Source organism: Nematolebias whitei, chromosome 8 (assembly GCF_014905685.2).
Source record: "Nematolebias whitei isolate Nwh7 chromosome 8, NemWhi1, whole genome shotgun sequence".
Lineage (NCBI taxonomy): Eukaryota > Metazoa > Chordata > Actinopteri > Cyprinodontiformes > Rivulidae > Nematolebias > Nematolebias whitei.
The window spans coordinates 13,136,345-13,150,068 of record NC_056505.1 but is presented as its reverse complement, the minus strand read 5'-3'; the positions used below and the strand labels follow the sequence as shown (position 1 = coordinate 13,150,068).

The window sequence follows — 13,724 nt, the reverse complement described above, 5'->3', positions numbered from 1 at the left end:
TGAGTTCTGACACAAAAGAAAGTTTGCATTGCAATCAATCTTTAAGACTCGTTGTACTCCCATATAAAGAAAAGACTTGTTGTACAGTATGCTGCTTGGTTAGACAGTATGTTACATATTTTAAATGTCATAAATATCAAACAAACCTTGCATCTTCTCACAGCACATCTCTACACTGTGACACTTACAGAGAACCCCTGGGCAAATTAACATGTTCATTCAAGATTTTCCAGGTTTTCAGGAGTAACAAAAAGGTTAGCAATGATTTTGTGAAATCAAATTAGACAATAAAGTCTGCAAATGAACCAGAATTTGTTGAATTTGATCTATCTATTATGTAGAGCTGTGTAACGAGCCGGTGGGGTTACATATTTATTATATCAGTGTCTCCATTCTGATAAACTGAAACAATTAAAATATCGTGGTGCCAAAAATAAGCTCCAAATCAAATAAACACTTGCACACAATGTAACATTTTGCTGACATTTCTTCATGTCGTTCACATTAAGAAAACAAACTTAAACAGCGACGTTCTGATTAATAGGTTCAGACATCACAGACTCCTAATTATAATCAGTGACCACTGGCTTTTAAATGAAAGTAACGCACCTTGAATAGGTCATCAACATTATACAACAACAAACAGAGACTCTGGTTGAGGAATTGTTATTCATTATGTTCATTACTGCTTCGTTTTGTGCTTTGCGTGGCCTCGCAGACCTTCATCACTGGAAGAAAATGTCAGCTATCATTATCTCAGTATAATTATGTGCACATTCAGTCTCATTTTAATTTTACGTGCTTGTGAGTGCTGTTTTATGGGATGTGTGTACCAACGCTGACAGGGTGATCATCATCTCTTAGTGTTCGTTACGTCAGACTTTGACCTTTCACAACAGAAGCACAGACACCCAAAATTAGTCTCATCTAAGTGAATAAGCCATGTTGCAACAAACTAAATTACATCACAGACTCTCACTTGGAAGGACTTCCTCACTTTCTGTCTTTCCACATCTGTTTTGGTCCTTTTAGTTCTTGGGAGTAGAAATGATTTCCACAGTTCAAAAGAACATGTATGGAGTACAGATGCACATGCTCATTATCTGATTGGTAAAGCAAATAAAACAACAAAATAATAATAATTTAAAAAACTGAAAAATGCTTTGTACAAAGCAACTCTATTGCTCTAAACTGGGGAAAGTGTTGTAGATGTCACAAACGTTCTACAACAATAGTAGCAGAAGAAAAAAATCTGGTTGTCTCAACTCAACTTTATTTATTTAACATTTTTCAAAAGCAGAAGCAACACAAAGTCCTCAAAAATGGAAAGAAAAAAAAATAAGCAAGACAGTCAAACCTGGTAAAATAGAGCATAAAACATGTGAAACCAAATGATCAAATAAATGCAATAAAATAACAAAAGCAATAAAAACATGAAAACATACATAATATGTAAATAACATATATAATTGAAAACCAATTATATAAAAATCAATACATAAGAATACATGATAAAACACATTGAAGCATGTAATACTAACTATTCAGTAAAGCAACTGCAACCAATGTGAAGAGTTAATACTTATCAAATAATTTATTTATTTATTAATCTTTATTTTTCCATGGACATCATGGATCTCTTTTGCATGTGACCCCTGGGCCTGAAGGCAGCCTAACATGCATGTTTTTGAACTTTGGGAGACAAAGGGAGTACCCTAAGAAAACACCACACAGAAAGACCCCAAGTCCAAAACAGGGATTGAACCCAGGACCGTCTTGCTGTGAAGCATCAGTGCTAACCACTAATCCCCCGTAATGCCATGAATAGGTTTGCTTTAACTCAGTTTTGAAGGCAGTGAGAGTGTTGTTGTTTCATATCAAAGCAGGGAGCGGATTCCAGAGGAGAGGAACCAAAACTCTGAAAGATCTTCCTCTCTTTTTATTGGCTTTTTATATATGTGAATGTTTTTGTACAGTGCCCTGAGACAACTTCTGCTGTGACTTGGCACTATATAAATAAACCAAATTGAATTATCTAGTTTTAGAGATTCTTGGACCAACTAAGAGCGTATCATGCTGAGAGCATTCTTGTTGGTTTGTGGGAGTTAATTTGAATATGATGGAGTCAGGCTATTCAGGATTTGTGGTTATATTCTGCTAATGCAGAAAGGTTGAACTGGTACCAGTGCTAGTACCAGTCAGCACTCGAGTGGCAGGAATCATAAAAAGCTGCTAGACTTTTCTGCTACACATGAACTAAAACAGGTGTAATCAAACAGATGTGCTGATTATTTATGAGCGTCTGCATTTACATATCTGATTTCATTCCCTGATGAGTTCATTTCAGTACATCCTACAACATGAAACTATTCTGTCCACAATTTTCTCACATCGTCGCCACCAGAGTTTTTATTTTATTTTTTTCATTAACCCTTTATTTATCCAGGTAGTCTCATTGAGCCACGAGAACTCAATTTCAAGAGAGACCTGTTTTAGGGAGCAGATGGGGGCCTTGCTCATGGGCCCAGAGTGGGGCGAATTGATGTTGTCGGTACTGGGGTTTGAACCGGTGATCTTCCGATCACAAGCCCACCTTCTCTAACCTCTGCGCCATCACTCCCCAAAGTGGAGTTGGAGCAGGTTAGTAAACAAAAAGTCATATCGGCAATCCATCTTATATTACAGATCTTATTATTTCATATTTTCCTAACAGAGCACTTTGCCCTCAGACTGCAGAGTTACTTGTGGTTCCTAGAGTTTCCAAAAGCAGAATGGAAAGCAGAGCTTTCAGTTGTCAGGCTCCTCTCTTGTGGAACCAACTTTCAGTTTCTGTCCGTGAGGCTGACACATTGTTCAGTTTTAAGACTGGACTTAAGACTTTCCTCTTTGATAAATCCTATAATTAGGGTCGGCTTGGGTTTCCTGAGCTATCCCTTAGTTATGCTGCTATAGGCTTAGACTGCTGGAGGACAAACTGACCACATTTCTTCACTATGCTACTGTCTTTTAGGGGTGTAAATCACCAGCTTTACCACAATACGATATCATAATGATTTGTTCGTATGACAATACGATTTTTCTCGATATCACAAAGTCTGTCACGATACGATTTCGATTCTATTCGAGTCACACGTCTGCGATCAATATATTGTGATAGCAAATGCCTATCTCATTTGCATATAAATAAATTTACAAAAACCATTCAAATATGATTTAACCATTTTATATCTGTCATTACAGACACCAGATATTTAAATAAAAAAAACAACATTTTTCTTAATTTATGAAAAAATAATAATAAAGGACCTGTTCAGTATAGTCTCACATTTCTCATGTTTCAGTGCATTTTTTAAACCAGTTAACTTAAAAGTGCCCTGATTACCTTTCAGTTATAAAGAAACAAAAATAGATATTGAGCTTACATAACATGGCTATCAACGCCATGTTTCTTCTTCAGGTGAACAGACACATTTGTTGTGTTTCCTGAATATTTTAACTCACACAGTCACCTGTTGCATACAGCATGAGTTTTGTCTGTTGAGCCATCCTTCTGTTGGAATCTAAAATATTTCCACAGTGTTGATTTAAATCCAGCAGGAGAGTGAACTTCATTATCTGTGTTTTCTGCCATGTTGCTGAGGCGGCCGCAGAGCAAAGCCACGCACAGAAATGGTGATACAGCCGTGCCTTGGAAATTTCAAAATAAAAGCGCATTTTAAAGATGACGATATGAATAAATGTTTTAGTTTTGTCACAATATAATTGAATCATTAATCACTTAATTGATATATTTATTTAAATTGATGTATTATTACACCTATACTGTCTTTACTTATGCTGCTCAACCTGTTTTGCATTTGTAATGATATTTTCCATCCTTGACGTGTTTTTGTCTTTCAGGTTCACCTGCACCTACATCTGGATCTACCATTCTGTGTTCGTTTGTCTCTCCTTCCTGTCCTCTCAAACCCAGTTGGTCAAAGCAGATGGCCGCTTGTCCTGAGCCTGGTTCTGTTGGAGGTTTCTTCCTGTTAAAAGGGATTTTTTTTTCCACTGTTGCTATTGTGTTTGCTCCGGATGGGAGACTGCGACGAAGTGAAGATTAAATGAGTCTGCTGGCTTTCTTAGCTAGAGAACTTTACTAATTGGCTTTTTTATATACAGTATGTTTCTGTAAAGTGCCCTGAGACAACTTTGTTGTAAATTGGCACTATATAAATAAACTGAACTGAATTGAATTAATAAATGTCTCATATCATGTGGCAGTAACTATATCATTTACAGCTTTTAAGCAGATTGTGATTTATTTTATGACTTTAGCATCCCTGTGCTTAATTTTGCATAGAGCCTTTAGGTCAATGTGAAAAAAATCTATATAATGATGGTAAAAGTAATAACTCCATGAAGTAAAGACAAATGATGCCAACAGTGTTTTGTTGATATCAAAAGTGGCTGTAGGAGTTTATCAGTAATACAGAGTGCCAAAGCTAACAGAAAACAATTTTCCTGTAAGTATTCTCTGCGTGGAAAAGCTTTAGACTTCACACAATAAACCTGACAAGTAAGTTGCAGACAAAAGGCTCATATAGTCCCTGATTTCTCACACTGGCTCCCACTTTAACGCCTTGCCTGCTGATTTATTCACATGTTTGGTAAAACCTGCAAGGCTCCAGCTCATCATGGTTTGGGGGGTTTTTGTTCTAGTTATTCTGTTAATTGTTTGGTTTTCTCAAATTTCCTTATTCTTATAATTTGATTTACTCAAATGTGGACTTTTTTTTAAATATATTTTAGCTACAAAATATCCTCAATTGTTCTGGCTTTGAGCTCCACCTCACCATCTATAAGCAGTAATCCACACACCTGGTGTCACTATATGCATTCTTCCTGTGTATAAATGTTCCATGATTTGGCATAATCTTTATCATCTTGTCAGTTTTTATTGAAAAAAAAAATCTTGCATTGTTATTTTTCGAGCCCAAGTTCCTAAAAGTCTGCATTGGGTCCTTCTAAAACATGTGTGCACTTTGGGTTTGCTCTCACTGCTTCCATTCAAACATGCATGTTGTGTAGTATTCTAATATTAATCAGACACTGGCCTAAATAAGTAACGTATTGTTGCGCATCACTTTAAATGAGCCCACATTTCTTTAAATAAAATAATACGCCCTTATTTGTTTCCACACTGCCAAGCATGTTTAAATTAATGGGGATTTAAATGCCAGCTTTTTCCTCATCGCATAATAAAAATAACTCCAAGTCTGCTCAGCTCGAAGATTTCAGTGACTGCCGTTGGCCTGCTTGTGTGTTTAAGCTGCTATAAAAGCTGCCGGCTCTCAGTGAGAGCTGCTATTTCCTTCCCTGCTCCGTGGAGAGATGCAGCTCAGCATGTCTCTGCGCACTCAGCTGCTTCTCTGTCTCATCTCTCTGTCAACAAGGACCGGGCTCACTCGATACATCGAGGTAAGTCTTTATTGCCATAATAACAAGGGGGCGGGAAAAATCTAATGAAAGTGGGATTAATGATGAAGTCATGCAGGTAAAGTTATGTTTCTGGTTTATTTAGGAAAACGATGCTTCAGGTGGATTATATTCTCTGCTCACTTTGGCCCAGAAAAGAGAATCCGAGGATTTTATTTTCCGTCGACCTCTCAGTAAGAATTATTTACACCAATAAGTTTTGTTGTGTTTAATTTTACAAACCTTCGCATGACAGTTTACCATTACATGTTCTCACATTGGAGCTTTCATTACACATAATTGATTTTAAAGTTCAAGTTTTATTTTGATTTAAGAAAAGTCACTGTTGCATTCATTTGTGAGCCATGTTTTAGTAACTCTTGCTTTCTTTAGAACGAAGAAAATGCTAAATTAGAAAAAAGGGTGAAAGCTCTCCGGTTCACGTTAAAATGTTTATTTACATATACTTTCCAAGTAATCGTATAGTCTTGATCAGTATTTCTCAAACTTGGGGCCTAGACCCCACGTTGGATTATGAAACATCAACTGAGGGTCTTGAGATGATATCTTGAAATCAAATTTAGAAATTTAAATTATTATTTTAGTAATGAATGTTCCCAATTATAAAAGCAAGTTGTAAAAAAAATAAAAGTGTGAATACATTGGCTGTTTATGTTGTCATTATAGCTCTATTTAGTTAAGTGATTATCATATTTGTGTCAGAAGTTGAAAAACTTGGGAACCACTGGTCTGGATCAATGTGCTCCACAGCTGTATGTGATGTTTGCAGGATGCTTGGACATGCTGGCCACGGACGGATACTTCACTTTTGTAGCGTCCCGGCCACAGCTGGCCTGTGCTGCGTTCGTCATCGCAGAGCCCGGCGAAGTCATCAGTTTGGAGCTGTCTGACGTCAGCATCGACTGCAGCGCTGGGGACTTCATAAAGGTCGTCCCAGTCAAAAAAAAACAATTCACTCCACAGCATGGAAAGACAGATTTTAGACCTGAACTCTGTTTTATTTTGTTTGAGTTGATTAAACTGATGCCAGACAGGGTTGAGGCAAAGGCTGGGGGTAAAACCTCCCACCAGATCTTCCTGTTTTGGTCGTGTTGCTCGGAGCAAATGTAGGAGGCAAAAACTTTAGTTCTGAAGCCAAGCCCGCCAGTGACACTGCAGGTTTGATTTAAGTGAGACAAACTCAAAAAAGGCTTGGCAGAGGAAAAGACAGACATTTCTAACCCTGTGGGTTCAGAGGCTGGGTGGTGATACAGTGTATAACATGCACAAGTTATTTTTTTTTTTAAACACAAAAAAGGTATAAAACTTTATGTGAGAGTTACAATTTACTTGCCAGAAATTGAAGTTGAATTTTGCTTTTAGGTGAAATACAATTCATCGCACAGAAGTGAATGTGTTCGTAGAACCTGTAACAAAACATTAAAACGCCTACATAACACTAATGTTACCTTTTCTTAACTTTATTTTAACTTTGAGAAACTGATATAACAGTTTTCAGGCACTTTTGTCTACATTCAGTGTTTTATTATGTCACTTTAAGCCACAGAGTCATTTTATTTGGTCACCAGTCAAACATGTAGGTAATATTCATGTCTCTTTTCCATGTTTACACTTAAATGTCATTCATATTAGTTTATTTTCATTTAATTTTTTGGTGTGTGCTCTGAATTCAAATAGGTTTAATGAAAGAAAATTACTATTTTTAACATTTTTTTGATACCGCATTTTCCGGTGTATAAGTTGCAGTTTTTTGCATAGATTTGTCAGTCCTGCGACTTATACTTTTATTTTTCCATATTCATAATGCTATTTTTGACTGATGCTTTAAATGTTGAAGAACTGCAACAGTGAGTCCTCCCGTGAGCGCTCGCTTCACTCAGCTGGTGCAGGCGGAGGAACGCTGGAGAGCTAGCAGCTCCAGCCGTGATGGATGGATGGACGGATGGATGGATGTATGGCGCCACCCAGGCGAAATTAAGCGGTTTTGACCATTAAATAAATGCATAATAAATGCAACTTATACGCCAAAGCGACTTATATATGTTTTTTTCCCTCTTCATGATGCTTTTTTTGACTGATGCGACTTATACAACAGAAAATACGGTATTTTTCTGTAGAAAGCCAGCCTCACGTCATACAGACTGACTTCATCTCACGTTCCTCCTGCAGATTTTTGACGGCTGGGTTCTAAAGGGAGAGAAGTTCCCCAGCAGCTATGATCACCCTCTTCTTCCGCACGAGCGCTACACAGACTACTGCTCCTCCACAGCAAAGACGGTCGCCTCCCGGTCTTCTCAAAATGTTGCCATGATCTTCTTTCGCATCCACAGCCCTGACAGCGGCTTCAGCCTCACATTCAAAAAGCTGCACAATCCTTTGCGTGAGTCCTGCAACACATCTGTGGTTCCACTTTTCCACTGTAAAAGTCAAAAAATCTTCTTAAGCCTTGGAAGAAAATACAAACCATGATTTTATAACGTCGGCCTTGCATGTAATCATGTGCGTTTAAAGGAAATGAATGGAATAGTGTTTCGTGTTTATGTGCATGCGCGTGTGCTCTCCCTGGATATTTGTGCTCGGTCGAGCATTAATCACGGCTGAGAGCGACGTGGAGAGATTGAATGAGAAGGCTGCACCTGTTTTCCAGCTGCTTGACAAACACCACGTTAACACTATGCCAAGCAATATCACGATCACAGTCAGCCGGGACCAAAACACACCCAGAGAAAACATTTTCAGATAAAAAGAAAGATTTAAGTAGATCTTGTTTAGGTAAACAATGTAAATTCTCAGGTCAGTGTATAGGAGCCTTTATTCCCATATGGACCATCAGCGGCAGCTTTTTGTCTATTTGAGCAAAACGTTCCGTTTCTCTTGAGTAAAAGTGATGGAAAATTTGTGGTAACCATACAATATAAGTAGTCAAGATCTCACATGTGGCCACATTCTTTCAGCATTTAAATGACTATAATTGTATAACGAGGGGCAATGTTTCGTCACAAAATGGGACAGAATTTACCCACAGGAATTCTTTGTAAATGTGATTTATTTCTAGCTCAAATAAAAAATAAAATCAAACAACTTTCCTGAATGGATTATATATATTCAGGCTTGTGTTTACGTCCAGGTGCTGCGTCATCAACCTGGACTTGAATGTCCACGTTCGGTAATTGTGTCTCATCACCCTTGACTATGTCCAATTCATCCAGCGTGAGTTTCCCAGGTGATGTAGAACTGGCTGAAATTTGAAACCTCTCCTCCTGTCTCTGTGTGTGTTTGTGTGAGAAAGCCTGTAACATCATGTCTCAGAGTCCAGAGGGCAGCTTCACCATGGTGATCCCACATCAGCGCATGAACTGCAGCTTCTCCATCATCTACCCGGTGGAGATCCGACTGACAGATCTCAGCTTGGGCGAGTCGACAACCAACGAGATCCGCCCACCGGTGAGACAAACCTTCTGTAAACTTTTCATACGAGAACTCCGTAATTTACAGAAGTTTTACATTTTGGATTTCAGCATGTAGTTGAAACGCAGCTATGGCGCAAACACCGCATAAAATAATAAAATAGAACATTTCAGCTGCTGAACAGACACTCCTGAAAAAGCTCCCAGGAAACACTAACTGATCAGAGTTCAGTATTTGTGATTTGTTCATATCATATGTGTCAAACTCAAGGCCCGGGGGCCAAATGTGGCTCTCGTTGACATCTCATCTGCCCCCCCAAGATGTTATTTTAAATGTAAAATACTTTAATCACTTTATTTTTTCAGTAATCTTTGATTGATGTCAAAAGTGCAACAGAGAACATCAAATGAGACCAATCAAACTCTTGTTGAGGAACCTGCAACCAAGAAAAGATGTTGGTTATCTGATCTGAGTTAATGTAGGTTTTGAAACTGGTCCTTAGTTTGAAGGTTTTAATTTTGGCCTCCTTTTGTAAGTGGGTTTGACACCCCTGTGTGGTCAAACACCAGCTTTAGCTGCAGTAAAACACAATTAATGAATTATTCTACGATATGTAAATTATTTTATCACTTTAGTTTAAAACTACAAAAGATCATATTTAGAGCTATAAAACCTTTTGCAGTGCAATCATATCATCAATATTATGTCAATGGTGACCAAATGCAAACCACAAATTTGAAAATGTTTTTAGTACTTGCTGATCAATTTCAATCTAAGTTTTAGTCATAAAACATAAATAATTAGTGAGGGTAAGGGAAAAAAAATATTTATTAACACTTCAAATGCTTCCTTATTAAATCAACAAGTTTTAATTTAGGAAAAAAAGGGTTTTGAAAATGTTGGTGCTAAAACACAGAAAGGTTCAAATTTATTTATTTATTTTTTTGTTCATGCACCTATTGGTTGCTGTCCAATGCTATTTTAAATGATTCAGATAAAAACTGGATCAGAAAAGTCTAAAAGGAACGTTGTAGGTTGATTTGAGCTTGAAACTTGTTGAACTGTTTTGGTTCACTCTTGCCACCTTCATTAGCAGCTAAAGCTTTTTACACCAGTAAATGGTGAAACTTGATTATCTACAATTCTGTTTAGCTTTAAAAATTATAAACAAACTGGCAAATCTTGATCACTGTACAACCACGACGAGCAAAAAACAGTGAAGTTTAAAAAAAAATCTAACCTTTGCAATCATGTTTATTCAACGTTTATACAAAACTTCAGTTTAAATAGTTATGGATACCAAATTAAATCTCTTCGAAGTACAGAAAGAGATATATGATGTTAACTAGGGATACACGGTATTATCGGCACGGTATCGGCCGATATTAATGACAAAGTTAAATATCGGACATCGGGCCATTCCATCAAAATAACTCACGGATATAAAAGGCGCTGTTTCTTTTTATATATATTATATATTTATATAGTGTTACATTTACAGTCTCCTTTTTGGCATCTGCCTTTGGTAGCAGGCCAAACTGTCAAAGACCATGCAAAATAATGTATTTTAATTCCGCAACAAAGAATGCTATGTAGTCTCTGTAAGTTGGTCTGAGGGGGGAATATCGGTATCTGTATCGGCCAAATAAGTTTTAAACACATCGGCATATAGTTTATCAGCCAAAAATCCAATATTGTGCATCCCTAATGTCAACTATTTTTATGAGTCTGAACTACACCAAATGCTTGTAACATGTTCTCTGTTATTAAACTAAAGTGCAGACAGACACGAAGAGCTCAGGGATAAAAATAAATTAATTAATTTATCAAACAAAAGGATGACGTGGCAGAAAACTCGCAAAATTAAAGGATAACAGAAACACGGATAAAAACAGAGATGGCAATCAGAAGCACAATCCACAAATGAGGAAACACAAAGATGCTGAATTTATAGGGACCTTAACGAAACAATACGACAAACACCTGGGGTGATTAGGATTGGGAACAGGTGATGGTAGCAGACAGAGGAAAAGTCCTGAAACGGCTGATGGAGGGAGAGATGAGAAATGACAAAGGAAGACAAGAGAAACTAAAACACAAGCAGCACAGAAACAAATGCAGAAAATACTAAACACACACATGTGACAGCTTGAAGAGGAGTTTGGCAGCTTGTCTGACACTGGCTGGCAGACTGATGACATCATGCCAAATAATTTCTGTTTAAATATGGAGTAAAACTGAGCCTGTTCCAAAGTCCAAAGGTACAATTTCATGGAAAGTAAACAGGCTTAATGTACTCTATTATATGCAGGCGAAGGGAAAGACGGCAATTTCGGCTATTATTACGTTTAAGGAAGCTTGTTATTCTAACTTTTACTATAAATATTTGCTGTTTCAAACATTTAATTTGTATTCAGCTTTACTCTTGATTCAAAAACTTTGATTGGAAAACATAAAAAAATATTTTTTGCTGCTGCTGCTTTTTGTTGCAGAAACAGATGTGGTCGGGCTGTTCGGGCTCTGGTGACTACGTGGAGCTGCTGGGAGGGAACGGGGTGGACACCTCGAAGATGTTTCCTGTAGCTGACCTCTGTTATTCATCCGGTGGTCTCGGTAAGTCTCCATCTACTCTGCTTTTACAATAAGAGTGGGTCTTAGTGGAATCACCTGGTCAGCAGGGTTCTAACCAGTGCACACCATGAAGTACAACATGTATGCAAAACTGATATAAATGTGCACATTACTCTGAATACAAAAAGTGAAAAGAAATACATCATTATAACTGATTTTTTTGAGAAAACAATTAACAAATAAGGCTCACAAAATGGAAGTGAACGTTCCATTATTCAGCAAAATATTCAGCAGGAGATCACTTGAGGCATCTGTATTCAACGAATCAGAGGAACTGAGCAGAACCATACAGAACTGGTAACCAGGAAACACCACTGTGGTCTCTCCTTGTCTGATGTAAAATCTGGTAAACGATACAACAGGATAACAAGTATAGGCCTACGGTTTGTATTTAAGTCAGAAATGCATAAACTGAAACTTGGCAAAGTATTTATAGATTCATGATTGTGATCCAATAGATTTTACAAGAATCAGATTGATTTCAAAGTTAGTTAGATGTGTCTGAAAAGAGTAAAAAAATAAAATAATAATAATAATAACACCAAGATCACAGTTTTTAGTCGAGAGTTGCTGGTATCATGTGTTTTTGACCTCTTCACTTTGTTTCCTGCATTTTTCAAAGTGACTGTGTATTTGGTTATAATTTAAATATATTTTGGACACATTTTTTTTTTTACAGATTTATTGAATCTGGATAAATCTGTTACCAGTGCACCACAGCATCACCAGACAATCACACTTCAAGTTGAAATAAATTCAGAACAAAGTGTTTTCAGTGTGAATGATTTGTTTCTGTGTTTGTTTTTCCTCGTGGCTCTTCAGCCCAGATGAAAATTGGATGTGACAACTCGGTGGTGAGGCTGGTGTCCAGTGGGAACTACATTAACCGTGTTACCTTCCAATACCGGCTACTGGATCAAAATGAGCTTCCCAAAACCCGAGAAAATACCTTGAATAATTTCTGTGCTGTGGAGTGAACACCACACACACACACACACACACACACGCACACACACATAGCAGCACCATCAGACACACACTTCTGAACCTTCACAGGGACAATCTCACAATCACACGCATTCCTTTAAAACACAGAGTAGATTGTTTGCACAAAAATGCTTTAATTTGTGATGTTAACGTTGGTGTTTATTTTTGAAATAATGTCCTTATCCTAAAATATATGGAAGATGGTGAAATGAGCCATTTTACATGAATTCTTCTGAAATATTTGCGTGTTGGAACATATTTTTGTGTCATTTCGTTTATTTTCCGTTGCCTTTTACACGCCTGTCACCTCTTCTGTTTCTGATTAGCTCGGCAGTTTGAAAATAAATATGACTTGCATGATAAAGCACATTTTTGTTGTCCTGCTTTTGTGAGTCCTTTTGATTTTAGAGGTTCTTTTTAACATTGTAGCAACAATAATAGTTTAATACATCAATTTGTTTAACTTGTAATATTAAAAAGAAATATTAAGATATTTATCAGTCTCTTCCCTTTTAACAATTCTGAGAACTAACGGCATCAACATGTACACAAGCTAACAAAGCAGACGGGTGTCGTCATAGAGCTTTTATTAAAGACCTCTTCAAACAAGCTAAACCTTTATCTTGTATTTTACAGACTAAAAGTCCTTGGAGTCTAAAAAAAACCTGTTAACAATACAGAGCACATGCTCTCACATTCCAATTTAACAAGAAATAAAGCCTACAAAACAAGTTGTAATCAAAAAAAAATTCAAATAGTCTTTTTTTTTTACTTTCAGCATGCTCTCTGGGTCCTCTGCAGCAGACTTTGGGGGTAACATCACTGTGAAGCTCACTCCTGGAAGGATTAACAATCATAAATGCTGTCCATTTTTAAGTACTCAGCTGCACGTCGGTTCATGAGGTAGATCTGATTTAAAGGACTTCAAGTTAATTTATTTTCTCTATAGGTGTGAAAAGATGTTTCACAACACTTCTGCATTTTGGCATTGTTGTTGTAAATTAACGATGACTCTGCGTTACCTACCTGATGCTGTTTACTGAATTTACAAGCCTGGAAAAGACACGCTTTTTTTTAAATGTACAAATTGTTAGAGCATTTATCAGATTTTCATTCTGACAGTATGTGCAGGTTTTTTTGTTTTAGTTTTTAGATGCGGTTTGAAATACGTTTTGTTAGATGTCACTTGAAACAAGGCTTTTGAACACATTTTAGCT

At 37.1% G+C, this 13,724-nt stretch overlaps 1 protein-coding gene across 1 annotated transcript; it reads left to right on the top strand.

The window, feature by feature from the left end:
• Positions 1-5,376: 5,376 nt before the first annotated feature.
• LOC119413032 (corticotropin releasing hormone binding protein) lies at positions 5,377-12,699 on the top strand. The gene is made up of 7 exons (XM_037680043.1): positions 5,377-5,463; positions 5,567-5,654; positions 6,251-6,408; positions 7,651-7,861; positions 8,771-8,925; positions 11,382-11,502; positions 12,343-12,699. Exons 1-7 carry the CDS (start codon positions 5,377-5,379, stop codon positions 12,495-12,497), a joined length of 975 nt encoding a protein of 324 aa, XP_037535971.1. The 3' UTR covers positions 12,498-12,699.
• The last annotated feature ends 1,025 nt before the right edge of the window (positions 12,700-13,724 follow it).